General features: G+C 55.5%; 2 protein-coding genes across 2 annotated transcripts in view; both read right to left on the bottom strand.

Annotated features, from left to right (window-relative positions):
* TMEM44 (transmembrane protein 44) overlaps nt 1-6,002 on the bottom strand; it is a 32,377-nt gene extending 26,375 nt beyond the window's left edge. Inside the window, exons 1-2 of the mRNA XM_036753312.1 lie at nt 5,726-6,002; nt 1,954-2,080 (exon numbers count right to left, since the gene is read on the bottom strand). Of these exons, the coding sequence (XP_036609207.1) occupies nt 1,954-2,080; nt 5,726-5,928 (330 nt within the window). The 5' untranslated portion in view covers nt 5,929-6,002. The remainder of the gene's footprint in view (nt 1-1,953; nt 2,081-5,725) is intronic.
* Nucleotides 6,003-9,274: 3,272 nt separating this feature from the next.
* Nucleotides 9,275-24,764, bottom strand: LSG1 (large 60S subunit nuclear export GTPase 1). The gene is made up of 14 exons (XM_036757120.1): nt 24,654-24,764; nt 24,397-24,523; nt 24,170-24,290; nt 23,625-23,711; nt 23,157-23,243; nt 19,675-19,735; nt 18,456-18,632; nt 17,188-17,589; nt 15,763-15,864; nt 15,535-15,678; nt 15,044-15,167; nt 14,337-14,416; nt 13,578-13,748; nt 9,275-13,152 (listed from the first exon to the last, which is right to left on the bottom strand). Exons 1-14 carry the CDS (start codon nt 24,762-24,764, stop codon nt 12,976-12,978), a joined length of 1,971 nt encoding a protein of 656 aa, XP_036613015.1. The 3' UTR covers nt 9,275-12,975.
* Between the last annotated feature and the right edge of the window lie 271 nt (nt 24,765-25,035).

Here is a 25,035-nt window from a genome sequence, read left to right on the forward strand (position 1 = left end):
GAGAGGCAAAAGTGTGAAGCTCCCCCCGGGGAGTGTGCCTTCAGGGAGAGGAAGGCCCAACAAGCTGGAGGATCTCAGCAGGGTCCAGTCAAAATGTTTGTTTAAAGATGAAAGAGATTTGAATGTGTTTGAGAGCCACAGGAAAGGCCCCGGGGGGCGAGAGCAGGGGAGAGAGGCAGCTGCCGACGGAGGTGGGAACGGGTGGGGCGGTAGAGAGTCCACAGTAATTCAACTCCATTACACTCCACAAAGCGTTAGCTCAATTGAACTCGGTGAGCAATGAACTGGGTACCGGGGAGACAGAGACAAAAGTGAAGCAGCTCCTGCCCTTGGGGAGCTCACTGTCTCTATTGGGAAAACAGCAAACACAGTGACAGGTCCCTATCAAAGGCATTTTCAGGTGAAGAGGCTGCTGCTGGTGGGGAGCAGGAAAGGCTTCCTGGAGGAGGCCCTCCCACCTTCTCCCCACCAAACCTGGTAGGCAAAAACAGTCTGAGATTCCTAGAGGCTGAAGTGAGGGATACATAGGTGCGTGTGAAGTGAGTACAATGGCATGGGGGTGGGAAATGAAGCTCTATATGGAGAGCAGAGAGTAGGTCAGCTGATTTGGAGCAAAGCTGGTCTGGAACAAGGCACCAGAGTCTGATTACAAAGGGCTTTAAAAACCAGGCAGAAGCATTCGAATGTCACACAACCTTTCTTTCAGCATTTTAAACTAGGAACAAGGAAGGAAGGGATGCCCATCCCAGCTGAACTGACTTAATAGGGCAGCACTGAGGATGGAAAATGGTGGACCGAGGTGGGGGCAGGGATCAGGAGGGAGGACAAGGTTGGGAAGGGGGCTGGGGAGCAACTTAGTGAGCCAGAGCCAGTGACTGCCTTTTGGACATCCACCTGCCCCGCCTCTCCCAAGGTCACCCGCTTCCAGCCCTGCTCTGGGGGTGCTGGCTGCCTCTAGCAGGAGCTAGGATTTATACTGCACTTTGACATTTCCAAAGTCTTTTACAAACATCTCATTTGCTCCTCAGAAGAACCCTGAGAGGTTCCTCAGTAAAAATGAGGAAACTGAGGCAGACAATGGTAAAAGATCCCCCCAAATTTCCTGGGCTAGTGTCTAAGATGGAATTCGAACACAGGTCTCCCTGATGCCAGGGCCCGCACTCTAGCCGCTGCCTCCCAGAGCTGCCAAGGTTGGTGTGGGAAGAACCCAAGGTTAAACCCCAGCTGCAGCACTAGATGGCCCCTGTGGGACCAGTGTCCTGATATGTGACATGGGGACAACACCAGGAGCTGGAGAGATCCCCAAGGAGCCATTTTTAAAGCACTTTGAACCCAGAAAACATCATGGAAGCTCTCCAGGATGATTAGCCATGTTACAGTAGACAGGATCCTGGGTTCAAGTCACACCCGGGGAACACACTGGCCCAGGGGGCCCGGGTAAGTTCTCTCATAGGCCCTAGGATCTCAATCTTGTGAGCAGGTGCTGGTGAGGGGGGGAAGCTCCCTACATGGAGCAGGCACAGGCCAGGTGTAGTGGGGGGAGGAGAGAGATAGATGGGTGGGCCTCCCTACATGGAGCAAGCACAGGCCAGGTGCTGGGTGGGGGAGGGGAGGTTCCCTACAAGATGGAGTTCCCTACATGAAGCAGGGGACAGGGGCCGGCTCCCTACATGGAGCAGACACAGGTCACATCCAGAACACTAGCTCTTACTCCATGGCTCACCCCTGGGAGGCACTGGGTGACCCCAACTCCCCACCTAGGCAGGCTGGGCTCCTGCTGCCTTCCCTTAAGAGTCTGTCTGGGAGCAGAGACAAGAGTCCCTGAATAGGTATCAGGGAAGCCAGGCAGGCAACGCTTCTGGTATAGCCTACGCCTGACCCCTGGTGGCCACTGTGGTGCTCACATGGGGTCCAGCAGAGCCTGGCCAGGTATTGGGAGCACAGGGCACCTACCTGGATGGGGAGCTGCTTGGACAGCAACGCCCCAAAAGCATCACTCAGGCTGCCCACAAAGCGGTAAATCACACACAGCACAGACCTGTCCCGGCTGGACTTCTTGCAGCACCCCAAATAAAAATACCTGAAGAGAGAAGGGCAGACATAACAAAAGATGGGTGAGAGCCTGGCCATGGCCCTCGGGCTTTGGCTGCTGGTGTGCTGTGGGCCCCCAGAACCAGGTTTGGAGGGGAAGGTCTGGGGGCTCAGAGGGAGCCCTTGTTTATCATGGGACGGGGCAGTTCTGGGCGGGCAGGAGCCTTCCTCACTCACAGACTGAAAAAGAGAGGACCCCCAAGGGTGCTAGGTCAGGCTCCTTTGAATCTCTCATTCTCCCTCTCTCTGTCTCTGTTTGTCTGTCTGTCTGTCTCTCTCCCTCTTCTTGGCCTCCTGCTTTGTCTTTGGATCAAGGCAGCTAGGTGGTGCCACAGGGAGCAGAGCCTGGACCTGACTGCAAATCCAGCCTCAGACATTTGTTACCTGTATGACCCTGGGCAAGTCACTTGAACCTCTGCTTGCCTCAGTTTCCTCAACTGTGAAATGGGGACAATAACCATAGCACCTATTTGGCAGGGTCGTTGTGAGGGTCAGAGGGCGGGCATTTGTAAAGCGCTGATCCCGGTCCATAGTAGGTGCTATGTCAATGTGTATTCCTTTCCCTTCCCATGCCCAGCACAGGGCTTAGCCGCACAGTAGGTGCTTAATCAATGCTTGTGTCAAATTGTACCAGTGACCCCTGCCTTGACTTCCTTTGCAAACTCTGTTCTCTTCCCTGTTATCCGGAATCCTGGGCCCTCTCTCTCTGGGGATCTGAAGAGTGATAGAGCCCTGCCTTTGGGTCTGGGGTCCGCCACACCTAGTTGGGGGCACCTGGAGCACAGCACTTCTGGGATCCCCAAATGGGCCCTCACTGGCTCACCTCTAACAGACAGAGTCTGGGGTCACTAAGCATGCTGCTTATCCATTAAGACCAGCGGCACTAATTGTCACTCCAGCCCCATCTCCCCTCCCTTCTCTGAAACTATCCCTGGAATATTATTATTTTTAGTGAAATTAAAGCTGTGGTTCCCACGAAAATGACAAGGCACTTGAGACAGCAAAAAGACCATTGGGTTGGAGTCAGGACCCTGGGTTTAAATCCTGGTTCACTCGCACCCAACCTTTGTGATGGGGAAAGTCGCTGCCCTCCCCTGGACCTCCAGAAGACCCAGGGGTTAAGTCAAGTCCATAAGCATCTATTAAGTGCCTACTATGTGCCAGATACTCTGTTAAATGTTGAGGATACAAAGAAAGATAGAAACAGTCCCTGCCCACAAGGTGCTCTAGTGCCCAGGGTGCTGGTGTCAGGAAAACCCCAGTTCCAACCTGGCCTTAGGCACTTCCTAGCTGGGTGACCCTGGGCAAGTCACTTAACCCTATTTGCCACAACTGTAAAATGGGGATAATAGCCCCCGCCTCCCAGGCTTGTTGCCAGGATCAAATGAGATAATATTTGCAAAGTGCCTGGCAAGGGTAGGAGCTACAGAAATGTATAGTATTACTCTAGACACCATGCAAACTACCAGGCACAGTGAAGCTATGGACAGGGGAGACGGGAAGTAGTCTCAGAGGGAGGGCACAATAAATGCGCTCACCAGGAGCAATCGATCAATCCTCTATGTTAGCAAACAAGAAATTTCATCACCCAGAGGTCCTCCACGCCCCCATGGAATGCTCTCCCTCCTCATCTTGGCCTCCTGGCTTCCCCCAAGGCCCAGCTGAAATCCCACCTTCTAAGGGAAGCCTTGCTCCATCAGTCCCCCTTAATCCTGGTGCGTTCCCCCATGGATTATCTCCAAGCTATCTTGGCATAGCTTGTCAGTGCCTGCTGCTAACCCCTATGACACTGAGTTCCTGCAGGGCGGGGCCTGTCCTGCCTTTCCTAGTAACCCCAGCCCAGGTGGCCCTGGCACATAGTAGGCCCTCAATGCATGTTTACTGACTGACTAATGAATTTAGGTGCTTTCTCTTTTCATTTTCCACCTTGTTTTGAGTTTTGTTTTTATATCACCTTCATTTCTGAATCTGTCTCTTTCGGAGAGCTGTCCAGTCCTCGTGAACTAGACCGGTCAAGAGAGAACTGAAAACACTGGATACCTGAGGGGTTAAATGAGGGGGCTGGCCAATGAGGAGGCAGATGGGGCAGGAGGCAGTGGCCAGGCCTGCAAGTCTTTACTTCTCAGGTCTGGACAGAGCTCCTGCCAGTCGTGGATCTGATCGGTTCCTCTCTATCAGTCAGTCTGGATAGTGACCTGGCCCAGACTTAATTACTTGTCACAGATAGGACCTCAGAGGCCATTTAATCCAAACCCTCCATTTTACAGATGAAGAAACTGAGGCCTAGAGAAGTGAGCTCCCCAAGTTCATCGAGTTCATTCAAGCTGGGCCAGGACGAGGTCCCAGGTCTCCCACTAGCCCACATTGTCTCTGCTGACCTTCCCTCTCCTGTGGCATTAGAAACCACAGTTAAAGACTTGTCAAAAATCAGGACAAAGCATATGTGGGATCTGAGATCTGTGGGCAGCAGGCACATGGACTTCCTCAAGAGCTGCCCTGTCCTCAAGGCCCAGCTGGTGGAATCAGCCACACATTGGCAGCACTGATGCTGGCCAAGCTCCCTGCCTTCTAGGGCCGTTCATTCCACTTGTCTCCAGACCAAATGCATATACTATTTTGGGGGCCACCTGACACCTCGGGCTTATTTTAAGTCAGTTTTCCCCTCCAGGGCCTCCCATGTCCAAGACTGGGCACGGAGAGCAGGGCCTGACACAGATCCTAATTGTGAGCATCTGGTTTGGTTCTCATCTCCTTAGTCTAAAGCCCAAGGAGGAGAAGGCCAGGCTGGGGCATAGGGCCAGGAGCCACGAGAGTCCTTGTCCTGCTACTTCTCAGCAAGAGGCCTTGGCTAAGTCCCTTCCCATCTCTGGGTCTGTCTCCTGCTATGTGAAGTGATGGGGAGGAGGGCGGGGCGTTGTACTTTAAGGGTCATTCCCTCTCACAATCGAGGTTATCTCCAGGGGCTGGAAGGGGGAACAGGCCTGGGGGGCCCCTTTTGCTTCCTTTCTTTTCTTCCCCTTTGGTTTTCCAGCTGAATTTTCTCCTGAAAACAGTATCTCCACCAGATGGGTGAGCTAAAGGATCATCCACTTGGACTCTTGAAGGTCCAACGTCAGAGGCACAAAGTGAGGCCCAGGAGGTTACAGGGATCCCGGAGGCACTGGACCCCAGACCCCGCCTGCTTTCCACGGTCCCAAGAGGCCTCCCCCGCCGGCCGCCACTTTTCTCTCTGTCCGGCTTCTAGTGAGCTCCAGGCTGTTTCGGTACCAGGGGAGCCGTTTCCCGTTCCCACCCCTTGCAGCATCCGCTTTCCAGCTGCGAGGGCAGGCTTCCCCTCGCCTTAGGACCACAACCCTGAGCCGGATAGAGAAGTCCCTTGGAGGACATTTAGTCCACCCCTCACCCCTCGGTTTTTCCAGGAGAGAAAGCTGCCCGAGACTGGGTCTGACTTGCTCCGGGGTCTCAAACTTAGGATTCGAACCCAGGTCCTCTGACTCTTTGCCCGGGCCACAAAGCCTCTGCTCCCTCCCCAGCAGCAGGAGCCCTCCTCACCAACCCCCACCCATGTGAGCCCCGCGGCGCCCCCGCCCCGCGGCACCCCCGCCCGGCTCCCTCTCTCCCCCAGCACATTTACAAGACGTGGGCGGCGATCCAGAGCAGGGAAGCCAGCAGCCACAGGCCAAAGGAGAGGCAGACGCGGTCATGGGCGAAGCAGTTGGCTAGGTAGTCCCAGTCCCCCAGGACGGGCGGCGGGGGCGGCGGGGGCGGCGTGGGAGGCTCGGGGGCCATTCCGGCCGCTGCCAGGGGCGTTCCCGGGGCCCAGAGCCTCCGCCGCATGGCTGGGGTCCGAGGGCTCGGGCGAGGGGAAGGCAGCCGCGGCTCAACGTGGCCGGCTTGGCTCAGCGCGCCGGGAGCGCGGCCACGGCCACGGGAGCCCCCCCGCCCCCGCCTCGGGGGGCGCGGGGCGCTGGCTCTGGCCGGGCAGCCCCAGAGGTAGGGACCGGGCAGGACGCGAGCCTTTCCCGGCTTCTCCGATCCCAGCCGGAGAGCCAGCCAGAGCGCCGGGCGGGAGGACAGACGGCCAGGCAGCCGGCCAGGTTCGGAAATGGTCCGTGCGGGAGCAAGAGTTACTTTGTAACAATCGCTGCCTGCCTGCGGCTTCCCCTATTGTTCGGGATCTGGGCGGGCGCGGAGGTGGCGCCCTCTAGTGGGCAAGCCCGGGAGCGCCGGCGCCTTGAGGCCGCAGAGCGGGATGAGCTAGGACGTCTCCGGGGCATTTCTCTTTTCAAATTTCTTCAAGGTTACTCTCCCACACAGCAGCTCCCAAACTCTGGGAAAAGCCTGGAAACGATGAGAAAGGCCTCTAGCAATGATAATGCAGGCGCTCACTCACCCCCAAGTGGCCGGACGAAGAGCTGGGCTTTTAGAATCGGAGTATTGGGTTCAGGTCCTGGTAGCTCCTCTGCTGCTTGCTGGCTCTGGGCATGAAGGCCCAACCATCCCCTTTGAGGGCCTCCCTCCCTCCTACTAACCAAGCAGCTTGGCCAGCTCTTAGCACAGTGCCTGGCACATAGAAAGTGCTTAATACATGCATGTGGACTTGACCCTGGCAAGGGAGGCTGGAGACACGTTGGGAACGGATTTAAGTCAAGCAAAAGGAGCTTGCGTGTTGTCCTAGAGGCAAGAGAGAGCCAATGAAGCTTTCTGAGCAAAGGAGTATCACGTGCATCCTTGTGGAAGGTGGAGTGCAAAAACATGGCCATATGAGTGGAGAGGCAGGGAATGAGCAAGGAAACGTGGGGGAGCATCTATTAGGTATCCCTAGGAAGGGGGCAGCTGGGTGGTGCAGTGGTCAGAGCACCAGGCTCAAGTCAGAAAGACTCATCTTCCTGAGTTCCTATCTGACCTGAGATACTTCCTAGCTGTGTGTCCCTGGGTAAGTCACTTCACCCTGTTTGCTTCAGTTTCCTTATCTGTAAAATGAGCTGGAGAAGGAAAAGGAAACCACTCCAATATCTCTGCCAAGAAAACCCCAAATGGGGTCACAAGGGTCACACGACCTGGCAGGAAGCACTTGATCACGAGGCTGCCTCCTGTGGGTCCTGGCCACTGGGCAGGGTCTGGGGACATCCTTTCTGCCAGCAGGGGGCTCTAATGTCTGTGGCTTGTTTGTGTTCTTCAACACATCTTTTGGGCCCACTCACTTCCCCCCACAGGAAGCACCAGCAGGAAGAGACAGCCCACCCTGCCAACAAATCAGAGACACCCTGGAAAAAAAAACTGGCATCAAAATTGAAAATAAAAAAAATTTCTCCCATCATGAGTGTGTTTCCTGGCGATGTTCTCCTCAGGGCCATTGTTTGGCAAAAGGTCTTCTGGTGAATCAACCCCCAGATCAGGGAGACCAGCAGGCCTGAGCCTGTTGATGTACACAGGAACTTGGGTAGGCAATAAACATTTAGCAAGTGCCTACTGTGTGCCAGGCACTGTGCTAAGTGCTGGAGACACAAAGAAAGCTAATGGCCCAGCCCCTGCCCTCCAGGAGCTCACAGTGTGAAGGGGCCGGGGACAAGACAACATGCAAACAAGCCATGGGCAGCATACAGAAGCAAGGCACAAGAATGAAGAGGGATGAGGATTTTAGTGGGCTTTTAGCTGGGACTTGAAGGAAGCCAGGGAAGCCAAGAACCGGGGCTGGGGAGGGCATGCCGGGCAGGGGGCACAGCCAGAGGACATGCCAGGGGTCAGGAGACAGAAGGTTAGGAGAGGTTTAAGAAGCCTGGAAGGGAGCGGAGTGGCCTTGGTTAGGAAAGGCTTTGAACACCAAACACAGGATTTGGGATTTGGTTCTGAGGTAATTGCTACAGAGCCTGAAGTTTATTCAGGGGTGCATGGGGAGTGTGTGTGAAAGGGTCCTGCAGAATCTACAATGCCCGGGCCCTTCCTCTCATGATTTCCTCCTTTTATGGTCTCCATCTTGTTTGAACTTAGTGGCAGGTGCATTGTTCTCTGCCCCACCCCCCCCAACAGACTGTGAGCACCTGGAGGGCAGGCTTTTACCTTGCTTTCTGTTTCCACTATTTTGGACAGTACCCGGCACACAGTAGGTGCTTAATCAATGCTTGTGGATTGAGTGATACCACAAAGTCAGCATCCTTTCAAGTTCCTTGGCTCCTTGTGCTTCCTGCAGGTGGCTCTGGCCTCTTTCCTCAACCCCTCACTCCACTCCTGGGGTGGCCTTCTGCAGAAGGCTGCTCTCCACATGCTGGGTGGGGGGTACTGGAGCTAGAGCATAGAGCATCACACCCACAAAAGGTACAAAGGAGCTCACCACCTAGTAGGATCATAAAATCAAGGGTAAACATGGAGAAGGGAAGGGGAGAAGTGGTCCACCTCATACCTACAGCCACGTGGAGCACTCAAAAGCCCAAACTGGCTTCCTCCTCCTTTGGAAGACTTCTTAGAGCCTCCAGTAGCACTGCCCCACTTCCCACACCCCCAAACTGCTGAGGCTCCAGCTTCTTTCCCTCCCCTCCCCCCAATACTGGTGATGTTCCAGGCCCCCTTCCCTACAAGATAGTTTCTCTCCTGAAGCCAGAATTCTCTGAATGGCCAAAAGCAGGAGGGAGCTTGTACTGGGGGAAACCTCATGGTCTCCTTTAGGGTGTCAAAGGTTAGTGACTGGAACTTTCTCATTCAGCCTCCTGAGGGGCCAAGGGCTGGGTGCTGCCCAGGAATGCAACTGTGCCCATCTCATCTACAGGCAGCAGATCACTTCCTGTTTTTCAGATATTCAACCTTAGTCTCCCTTCCTATCCCTCCCTTCTATCTCTGGTAATCACCCTCCGGGAACTCACTTGACTCGTGATGGGACTACTACTACTGTGCTATAAGAAATGAAGAGCTGGTTGGTTTTAGAAAAACATGGAAAGACTCACATGAAGAGTGAAATGAGCAGAACCAAGAGAACGACACATATGGTACAAGCAAAATTGTTCTAAGAACGACGAAGTGATTTTGAGTATTAGAATTACTCAAATTCACTACATAGGAAGCTGCTCTCTGCAGCCAGAGCATGGTTGTACCAATGGTAGCCTTCTCTAGGGCAGGGAGGGAGGGAGAAAAAAAGTGCACAACAGAGAACAAAATATAAACCTAGAAGGGAGCACAGAAAAGCAGGACGTCTTTGAAAACAACGTGCATTTATTACATGGTGGGTTTTTTTGAAACACTATGAAATGGAAATTCCTGGCTTATTATGTGGTGCTGCGTGTGCACATGGAAATGGCTTTTTGCCTTTTTGTGTTTAAGCTCAAAATGAGTAACACCCCCCCTTTTTTTTAAATTAAAGACCGACTCATTGCAAAGGGGGGAAATCCCTTTTCCTGGCCCTTCTGGTTGAAGTGTGGTGTCCTCTCTGCAGGGACTCCCACATTCTGAGATGCTTCAGTCACCTCAGAAGGACAAATTCCATTGTTTTTAGTAGTAACCTTCCCCATTCCAATCATTCTGGGCTAATTATCTGCAGGAGAGCAGCCTGGGCACCTGCCCCCTTGATGCCAGTGGTCCAGCCAAGCAGACTCTCCCATTGCTCATGCCAAGGGTCAGCTTGAGAGCTCTCCAGCTGTGCCTGCAGGGGCCCAAGACTCTCCCTCGGTGAGACACCTCCCTGCAAGGGCAGTTGCCTCTGACTTCCCACTCTCCCTGGGCAGTGTTTTGCAGCCAGCAGGCGCTCAATAGTTAAGCATCAAATGTCTAAGAGGCCATACCTTCCTTCAAAAATAGTTAAGGTGAAGAGAAAACTCGACTTGCTTGATCTCCAGTGGAGAATGATGACTAGGAAATGTTCTTTAATACAACAGGTATTCTAAACTTTGCTCCAATTCCAGCAGCCACCGAGAGGGACACCTAGCCAGGTAGGGGTGGGTGGCACATGGGGAGAGGCAGCAAGGTATAGGGAAGAGCCCTGGACCAGGCTGACTGAGCCCAGAGGTAAGTTCAAGTCCTTCCTGCACATCCACACAAGGATGTTAAGGGAATCAAATGAGACCCTTTATGTGAATGGGCTATGCTGTTATCAGAGGAGCTAACAGGCAGTGCCTGGAAAGAACACTCCTGGAGGCTGCCTCCAGCTCTGGGGAGCCCATATCAGAAAGGGCATTGACAAACATCCAGAATGGCTCCAGAAGGCCTGGTCTGTGCTGGGGGCATCAGATGGATATTACAGTCGTCATCTCTGTCTGCAGGTGCATAAAGGCTGTCACAGACACAGGGCCTCAGGCAGCAGGGACAGTGCTGGGTTTGGAGCCAGCAGGCCTGGGACAACTCCTAATCCTGCCTCCACCAAAACACGGTGGAGCTGTTTCCTCATCTGTGAAGTGAGGGGTTGTGGGAGATAGTCCCTGCAGCTCCCTCTAGGCTTCAATGGGTGGAAGCCACAAAAGGACAACTTTAGGCTTGATGTCAGGAAACACTTCATGATCACTAGCCACCCAAAATGGGGTGGGCCACATGGGCAAGGGCAGGGATCTCTTCCTTTATGCCAAACCTTCAAACCCAGGCAGGGGACACCCTCGGGCTGGGCTAGAAAGGCGCCCATTCTTCCCTCCAGATCCCACACCACCTAGGATCTCCTGCAAGCCCAACATTGCCAGCCTTGCTTTTGTCCTTGGCATCCCTGCGTTCAGCACGCACAGGAAGCCTTCAGTGCCACCTCAGTCATTGAAACAACCAGCCCAGCCACACACCCGAGCGCTGGCCCTTCCATCCCGTCAGCCACCAGAGAGCAGGGCACACCTGAGGCTGGGTCTGCACCCGGGTCCCGTCTGGGCCTCGTTAGCATCCTGGCGCCTGTCTTAGCCCCTGTAGCCGCATGACTAAGAAATCTTTGCTGACTGACCCTGGAAAAGGAAACGAGCTCATCTCTCTCCGACCCGTAGTCAGCACCGAGCTGGCCCTGCATCACCTTGCTCACCCTGTCTCTCTGGCTGACTGCCGTGCTGCCAAACCAATCACCCTAAAAGCACTCATTCCTAGACATGCCCCCTGGTGGCAGGTTCGCAGGGTCTGGTCTCAGAGAACCTGGGTTGAAGACCTAATCCTGCTCCCCATGGGACTTGGAGCCCTCCTTGGGTTTGTTTCCTCTTGCTGTCACAGATTCTGAGCTGAAGAGCCAGGAGAAGTCACTCAGATCCTCACTTTATAGAGATCCAGAGGCGAGTGACCAAGGGTAGCAGCACATTTACAGTGATCTGTGGTGAGATTTGAACCCAGGCCTCACTGATTTCTCTCCAGTGAGACATGTGGAAGGTGCTTGTCACTCCCCTTCCCCAAGAGGGCGCTGGGTTCAGCGCTTGTCAAGGCTCCTTTGCAGCCGAGCGGAGGCTCAGTAACCTGCCACCCCCATAGACACTGGCTTCCTGAGCCTCCTGGATCTTCCCATTGGCCCTGTGTACCCTTTCATTCCTGGCTGCTCTTCCATCAGCCTTTGCTCTCAGTAGTGACATCATCTCTGAGACCTTTCCTGGGAGGGCAGTTACTACACTGAGGTGCCTTGAAAAGTGCCACCTGCCTAGGATGGGTGAAGCAGCCCCAACCCACTCTGAGTTGGCCAGAGAGGCAAGATGCCCTCCCCACTTAGTCAAGCTAGAAGACACAGCATGCGCTTTATTAAGAAGTGATAAGATCAGGCCTACTATGGGGCAAGGCACCATGGGTAGAGACAAACAAGGTGGTCCTGGCCCTTGGGAAGCCTTCGTCCACTAGGGGACCATGGGCCCAAAAAGTGGGTCAGAAAAGGCCAGTGCCAAGGCAGAGAGTGGGGGATGCAGCCTCTTGTGACTTAGCAAGATTGGAGTCAGTCATGGGGGAAGATGTGAGGTGCTAGGGGGGATGGACCAGGGGCATGGGGTGCCAGAAACTTGGTCCCCAACTTCAGCCTGAGATGTCTGGAGGCCACACAGAGGAGCAGAGGTCACAGAGAGTAGAGATTGGGGGGAGGGGAGAAGCGGGAGATGGATGCCATGCCCACAAAGGAGACTGAGAAGGGGCAATCTGGCTAGAGAATCTCTTAACAGATGAAGAAAGTGAACTCAGGAGGACCCACATCCACCCATTCCCTCTCAAGCCTTCCAGACCCCAGCCCTCTGCTAGATGAGGCCCCCTTTCTGAGGCAGCATGTGGCTGAACGCTTTCCTCCAAGGAGGAGAACAAGGTGTGGCTGACTCCAGAAAAGCCCTGGGGATGAGGCTCTAGAATCCAGGCAGGTGACAAGAGAGGGCACCCCTTGAGGAGGACAGACCCTGGGAGGGATGGAGGCAGCAGGCCATGCTGGGGAGAGGTGGAGCCCCGGACAGAATCACTGAATAGGACCTGATATCCAATCCTGCTTCTGCTGGGAACTCCATCCAAAAGGATCAGATTTTATCCCAGGACCTTCTGGGGCTGACCACTGGCCCAAACTGAGAGGCCTCTCCACGAGTAACCACCCTCCATCAAGGCTTAGGCCACACTGTAGGAGCAGAGGGATCCACCAAGCTCAGAGCTCCAATGCCACTGCTGGGTAGGGAGTGCGGATGTGGCCCTGTGGCCCTGGGACCCTGGCACAGAGAACGTGCCTGTGTGGACACAGCCGAATCCCTCCATCTCACCCACGCTGTCATCCATCCATCCATCCGCTTGTTCACCAAGAGCCCAGGGGCGCAGCAGCCCCGCCCCCATCGCAGGGTCACTAGCCAGGCCTGGTCATCTGGGCCTAGGAGTTAGTGGCCCCTCGCCCTGTGGGCCAGGAGGGAGAATGGCCTGGCCTGAGAGCACAGGGCTGGCCTCGGTCCGTAGCTCCTTCTGGTGGCCTGACAAGACATCTCAAGGTGCCTAGGCTCGAGGTCACGCATCCAAGTGCCTGGTGACCCTGCGAATCTTCTCCTTTTTGTTCCGGTTGCCGTGTTTCTTCCAGGGCTTCCCAGGGCCCCCGTTGTAGCTGGTAGCAGAAGGCCCTGGGGTGCCACCCAGCCTGTGGCCCATTACAGCCTGCACACCCCTGGTCAGCGCCCTCACATTTTCCTGGGGAACAAGAAGCCACACCTGAGATGTCAGGATGGGTGAGTGTGTGGGCACCATCAAGGGAGCTGTGGGGCCCTCAGGGACATGGACAGGGAAAATGGACTTCTTCAGCAAATGGGCAGAAGAGCCCATCCTAGAGCAACTTCTCACATTTTCTGAAAAAAAAACGCTTTATTTCTCAAGGATAAAGCCACAATCTCCCCATGGCCCGGCCTAGGCCTCGCAAAAGCCTAAGTTGTCTGGGTCTATAGTCTCATCCCTGGCTCCATCTTTTCTTGAGCCGACACCCCCACCCACCCAATCCATAGCTGGCCTCGGCTTCATGGCCCCCACTCAAACCCCAGACAAGCACCCTTACCCCACCCCAGCCCCCACCGCACTCAATGTGTGCACACCACCACCAGGAGACCCACTCGAGATCTTACTTGGTGAAAAAACGCTCGGTCGACCACATTCTCGATCTGCTTGGCCTTGTGGTGGCTCTGCTGTGGCAGCTGCGCCTCTGGCTTCCCCACACCGGGCCTCAGTCTCTTGTGCTGTGGCTGAAAGTCCCCAGGCTTGATGCCAGGAGGAGGGTGGCAATATAGCAGCTTACCCTGGAACGACAGTCAGGACTGGCTCTGGGGCTGACAAGAGCTCGACAAAAGTCACTGAGGCAGGCACAGCAAAGATGGGTGGGCCCCTCTGAACAGAACTGCCTCTGGTCACTGTGGGAGGGATCGGCAGAGGAAGCCAAGACCCAAATGTCCATCCCAAGCATCCCTCTGAGGGAAGGGGGAAGGACTCAAGGCCAGCCAGCCCAGGCTCTCCCTCACCAACCCAGGGCCCAGGGGCACCTCAGCATTTCATGTGACAATGGCAGACCCTGAATTTGAGAGAAACACAGCCCAAGGCCAGCAAAATCACCTGCCCTGCCTAATTACCAAGCTCCAGCTAGACTAACCCCCCACCCAAGGCTCAGCCTGCCCTAACTCATGGGTCCAGAGCACATTTCTCCTCTTTTAGGCCATGGATTTCCGGCTTGACCACCCCAGAAGCAGCTGGGAATAGTGCCCCCTCATCACCCAGCTCTGTGTGTAGTGACGAAGGGGAGGTCAGCACGGCCTTGCTGGCACCCCAGACCCTCAAAGTCCTCAGACAGACAGGCGGCCCCAAGAGAAGTATGAGCAGGAGACCACACTTACCCTGACATAGTCCTTCAGGATGTACCGGGCAGCTCGGGGCTGGTCAGGCTGTCCGTGGGCAGTCATAAACCCTCTCATGCCTGAGAGAAAGACCCAAGGGGATCAGGAGCAAGAGCACAGGCCAGAAACCCTCCCATAGGCTGCTGAGCCCCGGTAGGGTGTGGGCCTCCCTCGGACTCAGCTCCCTAGTATTCTCTGAGCATCAGGGCACTAGGACAGCCCCAGTGGGGGCACAGGAAGCAGCCTGCTCCCTCCACAGCAAGCTGCCCATGGCATGCCAAGCCCCTGAGCAGAGGCCCTGAGGCTAAAGGTGTGGGGCCTGACATGGCATAGGTGTGATTCCCAGGCTTCTTTTTCTGTTTCCTATCAAAAACTGACTTTAACTTTCATAGAAAAAAACCTGATGCACAATATTAAAAGTCAAAGCCTGAAAGATCCTCAAAGGACTTGAGAAACATGAAACATCTGCACTAAGCTCTCCTTCACTATGCCGTGGCGCCCTCTCTGTGACTGATGGAGCTGCATGACCTCGCCAGGGTCAGGACTAGAACCCAGGGCCTGGGAGTCCAAAGCCCATCCTTGTTCCTTCTCCCCCAGGAGCTCCTGGGCCAAGGCCCAGAGGCAGCTCTGAATGGCTCCTCCCACCTAATCCCTCGGCACATGAGCACACGTGTGCACATGCGTGTAGGCACACCCAGAGAACTCACTTCCATAAGCTGTCAGCAGCTCCTCTGAGGTGGGCTGTCGATCAGGGTCTTCATCTTCTCGGGGCCGTATGATGTGAATCCCATAGGTGGCTTCTAGGACATGTCTTGGAATGTTTTGGCAAATGTAAGTTTGTAAAGGAACCAAACTGGATCTTTGTGCCTGTCCCGGGCCCTTGCCTCCTAACTTTTCATTCACAAGAGACCCTGTGTTAGGCCCCAGGGGAAGATCCCCCATGATGCCTCTGGGGGGATGCCCTGGCTGCATGTGACCCCCAGATTGAGAGCACAGAAGCGTCCTGAGAGCCGCCATCCACTCGCTGCCCTGCAGACATGGAGGATACAGGCTCAAGGGCTCTTGTCCCTCAAAGGCTCCAGGCCTCTCCTGCCCCTGTAGACACAGGAGCCTGCACATCCCCCACTCCTGGGTGTCAGCAGCCAGACGGGACTCGCCCCCATCTAACACCTGAATCCCCCCAACAAGGAAAGGATATGAAAGAAATAGGGGGGACATGGTCTCTCATTTGGTCGATGGGCAGGATCCCACAGCAGATCATCTCTGCCTTGGTAGAGACAAAGGATGGCATCACCAGGCCGGGACAGTCACACAGACATAGGCTAGGCTCCACATAGAGGGTCTGAAAGAGAAGCCCAAGGTTTGCCTGGATCCTGCCCAGGAGAAAGCAGGGCTCAGGGCCCATGGTTACAGCCCCCAGGAGTACCTGGAAGTGCTTGGTGTGCCCAGGAGTGGCTGACACAGACACCTTCTTGTTCCCAAAGATGGTGTTGATTGTCGAGCTCTTGCCCACGTTGGGGTAGCCGACCTGGAGAGAGAAGCTACCTGAGATGGAAGCCATGTGACACCCCAAAGCCCAGCACAGACCCTTGGCCTTTCTGTGCCCGGCTCCCAGGCCTGGCACCGGGGGGGGGGGACCGTGCTTGATGCTGACTGACGTGCAGACACAGGAGTCTCGAGGGTGCCTGAGACATCAGTCCTTTCACACTCACTCCTGTATGTCCACAGACCCATGGGCAAACACACCAGCTGCTGCCTGGGCTTCAGAGGAAGACCCACCTGTCTACTGGGGCAGACATGCTCATCCATTCACCAACACACCATTCCCAAACTCACCTGCCAGCTCTATTCTACATGAATTTCCTTCACGCACTCTTTGACAGGGTCGGCCTGGCCTTCTGGCTGCCTGCCCCCCGAGTCCATCACCTGACCTCACACTCCTTGGCATAAGTGATCTCAGGCCTGGAATGAGCTCCCTCCCTCCCTCCCTTGCCTAGGATGTGCATAATCCCTTGAAATATCACCCCTTCTACACAAAGCCCTTCCTGTTGCCCTTGGCTCTTAGTAACTGCTCTCCCCTACACCATGTATTTTTGGGGAGGGGTGCACATATATTCTGTATGCCTGTGTATGTACATGCTGCCTCTCAACAGAAGGCATGCTCTCCGAGTGCAGGAACAGTCTCACTCTAGTCTCTGCGTAGTCAGAGCCTGGCAGAGTGGGCACTAGTGAATGATGGTCTGGTGATGCCATTCTACCCACCTCTACAAGATGACTGGGGACTCATCCAGGCCCCCTCCGGCCTGCCCTGCCTGGGGTGTCCTTCACTCTTGTCCCAATAGTTTGGGAAGACTTTTCTGACTGACCAACTCTCAGAACAAGACAGTTACTGTGAGGTCAGGCCGGACAGCAGATGTGGGTCTGAATCCCACCCCAGGCACTCACTACTGGTGGGACAGGGATGGGCAAGTCGGAGACTGCAGGACCCCAGGGCCCAGATTTAGAGTGATGACTCCCCATGTGCCACTGGACAAACAAGGGAAACTGAGGCACAGAGCAGTTCAGGGACTTGCCCAGGGTCACGCAGCCATCATCTGAGGTGGGAATTCAAGCCCAGGGCTCCTTGGCTGGCCCTCCGGCCACTCTCCCACGCTGCCCCAGACAAGCCACTGGGAAGGAAGTGCTTGGCAAACCCTCAGCTAGAAACAGAGGCTGCACTAGGGAAGGCCTTTAGCTAGCCCCGTGTCCTGGGGCCACTTGGGAGCCAGACATGTTGGTCAAGGAGCAGGCCCCCCCCCAGAAGGGCTTCCCCTCCCACTCCTTCCTGTGATGGGCTCATCCTGCCACTCACCAGCCCCACGGTGAGCTGCCCCTCCTTGACCTTCTTCCCAGAATGCATCGCTCTGAAGAGGTCCAGCAGCTCCTGCCTTTCCACCAGGTGGCTGTCATTCTGCACTTGGGTATCCCTGGCCGGGCCCCACGCCTCCTGCTCCAGGCTGTCCTCGGCCCTGTTCTCCCCACAGCTCTGGCTGGAGAAATCTGCTTCGAGGTCGCTGCCGCCGTCATCCTCAGAGCACGTCTGCCAGTGGTCTTCGTCCTCCAGACAATCCTCGTACTCACTGTCACCTCCTTCGCTCATCCAGTTGTCTTCAGTCCCATCCTCTTGGGCCTCGGAGCCACCGACACCACTCTGCTCATCTTCAGACTCATCTGCCCACTCTTCTGCCCCCTCTGAATTCTCAGCTTCTGGCTCCTAGCCAAAGGAAAAAACCCAGAGAAACTGAAAAGATAATGCACAACAGCCTTCACATGAATGGAAAAAAACCCAAGCCCCCAAAACTCCATGAATCTTCTAGACAAAGGACAAAGAAAAGTCCTGGGGACGATTGAGAAACGAGGGGGAATTAAGAAGACGTGTTCTTCAGCTGAGATGCTCCAAATCCTTCCCCCAAAGGTTCTGTAGAAGGTGGGCCTCATTCACTCATTTGCTGATGGCAATAGCCATCAGCAAATGACCACATTAAAGGAGCCGGGCATTGGCTGTGAAACCACCATGTGGTTTTAAAACACAACAAAGGCCCAAATTAATCCCTTAGGGACCAGGAAGTGGCCTGAGAACCAACCTCTACACAAATGTTCTGTGAAAGGAAATGGGGAAATTCAGCCTGGAGAAGACTAGGGGGCAAGATATTAGAGGGGGTGGGGGGACAAGATGGCGGAGGTACAGGGGATGACACGTGGTCAGAATAAGGTAGAGGGAGAGTGTGTGTGCGTGTGTACATGTAAGTGTCTGAGGCCGGATTTGAACTCAGGTCCTCCTGACTCGAGGGCTGGTGCCCCACCCACCGCACTACACGCTGACCCATTTTGCTAAACATCTCTTTGCTTTAAAAGAGAAGTCCAAAGAGCTCCTGACCAAGGATGGCCAGGTCATTGCCTTCAGTTACAGCCCTTGTAACGGTGCTGACTGCTGTGAATGGCCACCTCGAAGAATCATGGCCGTGGAGTTTCTTCGGGGGCACAGATAGCGCAGGGGGAGCCTTCCCTCTGCCGAGGGAGCTCTAAACTGCGACAGAAGCAGGCGCCACCCGCGCACGTGGGGACGGGTGTCTCGCCTACCTTCGATCTCGCGCTCAGCCGGTCGCCTTCGGCCAGAGCCGACCAGAAAATCACTTTCACGTGTTCTTGCTCAAAGAATCTGGCCCAGGCTCCTCGCTGCTCCTCAGTCAACAGGTCTGCCTTGTTGATCAGAATCACGTTCTCCTTCTCTCTGCTGATTTCTTTCACGTAACACTCCTAGGAAAACAAAGCTGGCTTGGAGGAAGTCAAGACAGGGAGGTATCTTCACTGAACGCTCCCAGGGAACGGGACGAACGCTGAGGCTCTACCCTGCCACGGTACCACCGTCACCTCCTCCAAGCCATCCTGGGGAGAGGCCCTCCCTCATTCTGCCGTCCCTTCTATCAGCTCCCCCCCCCCATCCCCTTCCCCTGCTTTTTCTACCTCTCCCTTTCTCCTTCTCCCAGTACATTCCACACTTACCCCTTAATTTTGTTTTTTAGATATCATCCCTTCATATTCAACTCACCCTGTGCCCTGTCTAAATATATATTCCTTCTAACTACCCTAAAAAGAGAAAGGTCTCATGAGATACAAATGTCAACAGTTCAACTTTAATAAGGACACAGGGTGAGAGCCCATCTTGCTGGGAAGGAGACAGAGGTCCAGGTGACCCAGGAGTCAGGAGCAGGACCTGCCTTTAGATTTGGCCGCACACAACCACCAGAGCTCCGTCTGTGCCCATTTATGCTCTAAACCAACAGCCAGGGGCTGATGGGCAGCTACCAACCAGCCGACAGGAGTGAGCTAGGACCCCATGTGCCTGCCGGGGCTGCCACAGCCCAAAGGACTCTGGGTAAAGGAAGCTGCGAGACTTGAATCCACTCCCACTGAGTCTCTTTACTAGGGTTCAACAGCAACCCTCCTGAACCCTGAGGACACCTGGGACCTTTGGGGATCCTCCCACAGATCCATCCCTGTGCTTCTTCTAGGCCAGTGAGAAGCAGGTGCCAGGCCAGATGAACAGCCCTGGTTGTTCTGGGTCAAAGAGAGCTGTAGCAGCCCAGAGGAAAGGCTGGCCTCATGTCTGAGAGCGGCTGCACCCTCAGCAGGCCTGTGCCGCCTTTCCTTGCTCTGCAGTGTCTGGGCTGATGAAGAGAGCCCACCTGCCCTAACACCGGCCCCTACCTTGACCAACCTGAGCCTAGGCAAAGGAAGTTATCAAAAGAAGGCCCTCCCAGCTCCCGCCAGAGCGAGCCCCCTGCCCAGCAGCACTCACCAAGTCCTCGCATCGAAAGAGGAGGGGATTGCGGGCATCGACTATCTGAACAACGACGTCACTAGAAAACAAGCAAAAAGACAGTGACCGCATGGAGCTGGGCCACCCAACCTTCAACAGAGGGACATGAGGGGAGGGCAGGGCAGGGCCTGCTACTGGAGCCACAGGCTGCCCTGAGCCGCTGTCTAGGGTAGCAGATGTGGAAGGTGGTTTTACAACCCACTGGACACACCCCATTTGATTCTGTGATTCTTGACAGCAGGCTTGAGAGGACCTCCCAGGAGCTTACAGATTTCCCATTTTATTTTTCCTACATTTCAATTTATTTTAGTTTTCAACATTCACTTCCAAAAGATTTTGATTTCTAGATTATCTCCCCAACTCTCTCCTCCCCCCACCCCAAGACGGCATGCATTCTGATTACTCCTCCCCCCCTTTCCCTTCTATTGTCCTGTAGGGTAAGCTTGATTTCTATGCCCCATTGCCTGCATATCTTATTTCTCAGTTATATGTAAAAACAATTTTTAACATTCAATGTTTTACAACTTTTGAGTTCCAAAATCTCTCCCTCCCTCCCTCCCCACCCCCCCTCATTGAGAAGGCAAGCAATTATATATAGGTTATACATGTGTCATCATGCAAATCACTTCCATAATAGTCATATGGTGAAAGACTAATTAAATTTCCCTCCAGCCTAGCCCACCCCATTAGGTCTATTGTCTGCTTTTACCCTGTCCCTCCTCAAAAGTGTTTGCTTCCAATTACCCCCTCCCTCATTCTGCCGTCCCTTCTATCAGCTCCCCTCATTATCCCCTTCCCCTGCTTTTTCTACATCCCCCTTTCTCCTTCTCCCAGTACATTCCACACTTACCCCTTAATTTTATTTTTTAGATATCATCCCTTCATATTCAACTCACCCTGTGCCCTGTCTATATATTCCTTCTAACTACCCTAAAAATGAGAAAGGTTTCACGAGTTACAAATATCATCTTTCCATGTAGGAATGTAAACAGTTCAACTTTAATAATTCCCTTATGATTTCTCTTTCTTATTTACTTTTTCATGCTTCTCTTGGGGCTTGCATTTGAAAGTCAATTTTTCTATTTCTCTCTGGCTTCTCAAGAATGCATTAAATTCCTCTATGTCACTGAATGTCAGTTCCACCCCCCCCCAATTGATTACACTCAATTTTGCTCCTTTGATCTCCAGAATACAAAGTTCCAAGCCCTCTGATCCTTTAATGTAGAAGCTGCTAATCTTGTGCTATCCTGTTTCTCCAAAATACTTGAATTGTTTCTTTCTGGCTGCTTGCAATATTTTCTCCTTGACCCACATGTGAACTCTGGCATTTGGCTATAATGTTCCTGGGAGTTTTCCTTTTGGGGATCTCTTTTGGGAGGCGACATTCTTTCAACTTCTATTTTACCCTCTGCTTTTAGACATCAGGACGGTTTTCCTTGCCAATCCCTTGATGTCCAAGCTCTTTTTAAAATCATGGCTTTCAGCTAGTCCAATAATTTTAAAATGACCTCTCCTGGATTTATTTTCCCAACGAGGTATTCAACATTGTCTTCTATTTCTTCATTCTTTCAGTTTTGGTTCATAATTTCTTGATTTCTCACAGAGTCATCGGCTTCCACTGGCTCTAATTTTTAAGGAATCATTTTCTTCAGCGAGCTTTTAGACTTCCTTTTCCATTTGTCCAATTCTGGTTCTTTATTGCAGGTGGTGACTCCAGGAGAGGGAGGAAGAGAGATGCATTTCAGTACTCCTTCCCCTGTCACCCCCGGAGCTTGTGCCGGCCTTTGAAGGGAAGGGCCCAGGGCCCATTCCTGCCTGTTTACACTGGAGGATGTTAAGTGACATCCTCCAGGAAGAATAACTGAAGCCAACACGGGCCCCATTGACTCAGCTCCTGGGCAAGGACGTCATGGAGGGAGGGGACAATCGGGGCTCCAAGGAGTCATTTATTTCCAGGGTGAGGCCCCCCACCCCCCACCCCGCTCCCTCCTCTCATCACCGCTGGGGCCAGAATTGGTCTCCCCTCCCTCCACAAAGCTTCTGATTGTAATGGCGTCCAATGTGACTAGCCCAGGTACAGCCTTCACTGAAGGGTGCCAGGGAAGGCCAGTAGGGGACGCCACCGTGTGCAGAGAGCTGGGGAGATATGAGTTCAAATCCCTACTGGGTGACTGTGGGTGAGTCACCTACCCTAATCTGCTTCTGTTTCTTCAAACGTAAAATGGAGATGAATACAGCACCCGCTGCCCCGCGTTGTTGTGAGGATCAATGAGATCACTGTAAGGTGCTTAAACAGCGCCTGGCACACAGTAAGAGCTACATAAATGCCCACATGGAAGGACTGGAGAGGTCCACACCAGGTCCTCATCAGCCTCTCTCCAGAAGGCAGGCTTCTCTAACCTAAGTACTGTCAAATACTGAGAGATGAAGACAATGAGACAATCTGAAGGGATCATTCTCCTGGCCTATGAAGGCAGTGGGTGGAAATTCCAGGCCCTGGGAGGGAGAAGTGGGCAGGAGAGGGCCGGCCCTCCATCTGTGCCTTGTTAGGATCTGGCACCATTTTCAGCCCAGAGATGCTGACCTGCCCGAGATCATGTAGCATTCAAACCCAGGTCCTGGGATGCCTTCTCCTGCCTCTCTTCAAGACGCCACTAAGGCTCTCCTGGGTGGCAGCCCGAGGCAGGGCTCTAAGCTCCACGACATTCCCAAGAGCTGAACTGCTTCCTCCTCTGGGTCTATCTTCCTCTGTTGCCCACCATGTAAAGACCAAACCAACCTCAAAGCCCCGGAGACAAACCCTCTGTCACAAGGACCACCGAGGAGGGGCCTGAGGCTTCAGCTGCTTGGCTCCCCCAGGGTCCAGGGCCTGGGGATGAATGATGCATCGCAGGAATCCTGCCAAGGGGGCGGAGAGCCCAGGGGTCTGGGTCACTGAACAGAAGACACTGGCTGCAGAAGCTTCCGTCTGCATGGGGCTGTGTGCAGCCTTTCCTCAACGCACAAACCCACTCCTGGACCTGAAATACCCTGGCCCCCTCTCTTCTTAAAAATCAGCCCAGGGACGTGGAGAGAGCAGGGTGTGCCACCGCACGTTGGATTTTTCAGTCACAGTCAGTCAGTCAGCAAGCCTTTACTGAGTGCCGGGCTCAGGACAGAAAGACCAAGCAAATCCACCAACAACAGTCCCAGGCATCAGGGAGCTCATATTCGCACAAGGGAAGTGAGGACAGGGAAAGAACCGGGCCCACTTGGGACACTCCCGAAGCAGACGGAAGGAAGGAGAAGATGGAGGAGAGAAGACGGCCTTTGGAACGTGGGATCCCAGGGGACAGAGGTGAGGGAAAAGGCAGAACCACTTGCTATATGTGGCCACGCTAGGGACACAAAGTCAGGAGATGCTTCTTCTCCCTGGGGGGCCAGCCATGAACCTGTGCCCGCTGGAGGGGCACCAGACTCACCTTCTCTCGATGACTCTCCAGAGCTGCCGCCAGAAGTCCAGGTTCCTTTCAAAGGGGGTTAGAATCAGGTTCTGCTCCTCCTCCAGCCTGACTTTAAAAGGAAAAGGTGACCACGGCTGCCGGGATGGTCACTCCCCACAGGGTGGAAGGTTCCACTCGGATGCCGGGCCACTGAGGGCAGAAGCTCCCTCTGCTCCGGCCAGGGTCCTATCCAGCACCAACCCCCCCCCCCCCCCCAGCCAGGACAGCCAGAGACTGTGGAGCTGAGGAGGGGATGGGAGCCCCCAGACCCAGCCTCCCCAAAGTCACAGAAGTGGGAGCCCCTGGAAAGAGGGAGCACAGCTCCCCAGGGTGGGTCCTTCGGTCTTTGGGGGGCACCTCCAGAGGGTTCCCCACCTAACAACCAGGGAGGGGGGCGGGCAGCTCTCCTAATAGAAACCCCCCCACTCCCCCAAGCAGGCGACTCACCGCACCAGCCCCCGCCTCCACTCCAGAAAGTTCTCTCTCTCAGCCTGCTGGAGGCCCTCGGCGCTGGTGCCCTTGTCCCACCGGGGTCTGCAGGGAGCAGAGAGCAGTGGGCATCGAGACGCAGTAGGAGTGCCTGCGACCCCCCAGTACAGGGCTAGAGGCGCCCCTCGTGGGGGGGGGGGGAAGAGAGAGGGGCAGGGGGAGGATCACCCCCGTGGGGCGGGGCGGGAGCACCCCTGCGGGTGGGGGCAGGGGGAGCTGTGGCGCCCCCCCCCCCAGTGTAGGGGCAGGGGGTGGATCACCCCCGTGGGGCGGGGGCAGAGGGAGCCGTGGCGCCCCCCCCAGTGCAGAGGCAGGGGGTGGATCACCCCCATGGGGCGGGGCGGGAGCACCCCTGCGGGTGGGGGGCAGAGGGAGCCGTGGCGCCCCCCCCAGTGCAGGGGCAGGGGGAGGATCACCTCCGTGGGGCGGGGCGGGAGCCACCTGGGGGTGGGGCGCAGAGGGAGCCGTGGCGCCCCCCCAGCGCAGGGGCAGGGGGTCCTCACCGCCGCGGGATGCGCAGCGCCCCCCGGTGCTCCTCCTGGCGCTCCCGGAGCCGCAGCTGCTCCTCGGGGGACAAGAGCCCGGTCCTGGCCTCGGGAGGGACGAAGCGGACGTTCAGCTTCTCTGCTCGTGGGGAGAAGGAGGGGGTCCTGGGGGCGTCACGAGTGGACAAGGCCCCCCACCCCGTCACAGCCCCTGCCCACAGCAGGCCGCTCCCGGTTGCACGTACCCGCCACGAACTCGGTGCCCGCCAGCTGGGCCGTGGCCAGGAAGTCCTCGAGGGCCGTGGGCTCGGTCACGGAGCGCGGGTCGGGGCGGCCCCAGGCGCCGCCATCGTCCAGCTCCTTCGTGTGCAGCTGGGCAAGGAGCAGGCCCCGCGTCAGAGTCCAACACGCGTGGGCCCTGGCCCTCGGGTCTCGGACGAGTCCGGCAGCCCGGGCTTGGGTTCGAATCCCTCCCCGCCCCCCACACGCGACCCGGGCTCACCCACGTGTCTCGCCGCCGCTGGCCCCTGTTCTGCAGGTTACGCTCCTTGATGAGGGCCCGACCCAGGCCGCCCCCGCCCCCGCCGCCGCCCGGCACCCGCTTCCGACCCATGTCCGTCCCACTGGCCGCCGGTGGGACCGGGGTCCGCAAGCACCCTGGGCCTCGGCTCCGGAGGCTCTTCTGCGCATGCGCGGCCGCCGGCGGAAGTGGTCACGCGAGGAAGAGTCCAAGCGGGAAGGAAATGGGGGGGGGAGAGAGAGCGAGATGGAAAGGGGGTGGGGCGTCGGAGCCTCCAGAGCCTTTCCACCCTCACGGATGTGTCCCCGCTCACGTGGGGTTAGCCGCTTCCCGAGGAGTCACCGGGACTATAGACCCGTCCGTC

The sequence above is a fragment of the Trichosurus vulpecula genome, chromosome 4 (genome assembly GCF_011100635.1).
Source record: "Trichosurus vulpecula isolate mTriVul1 chromosome 4, mTriVul1.pri, whole genome shotgun sequence".
NCBI classification, from domain to species: Eukaryota; Metazoa; Chordata; class Mammalia; order Diprotodontia; family Phalangeridae; genus Trichosurus; species Trichosurus vulpecula.

Bases quoted from the DNA above. Each gene is read 5' to 3' on its own strand.
- LSG1 (XM_036757120.1), bottom strand. From the start codon at position 24,764: ATGGGTCGGAAGCGGGTGCCGGGCGGCGGCGGGGGCGGGGGCGGCCTG. The intron at 24,291-24,396 runs GTACGTGCAACC...CCCCACGAGCAG, and splicing joins GGGCACCGAGTTCGTGGCGG to AGAAGCTGAACGTCCGCTTC. The intron at 15,168-15,534 runs ATATCCTTTCCT...TTACAAACTTAC, and splicing joins ATGTCCCCCCTATTTCTTTC to ATTTGCCAAAACATTCCAAG.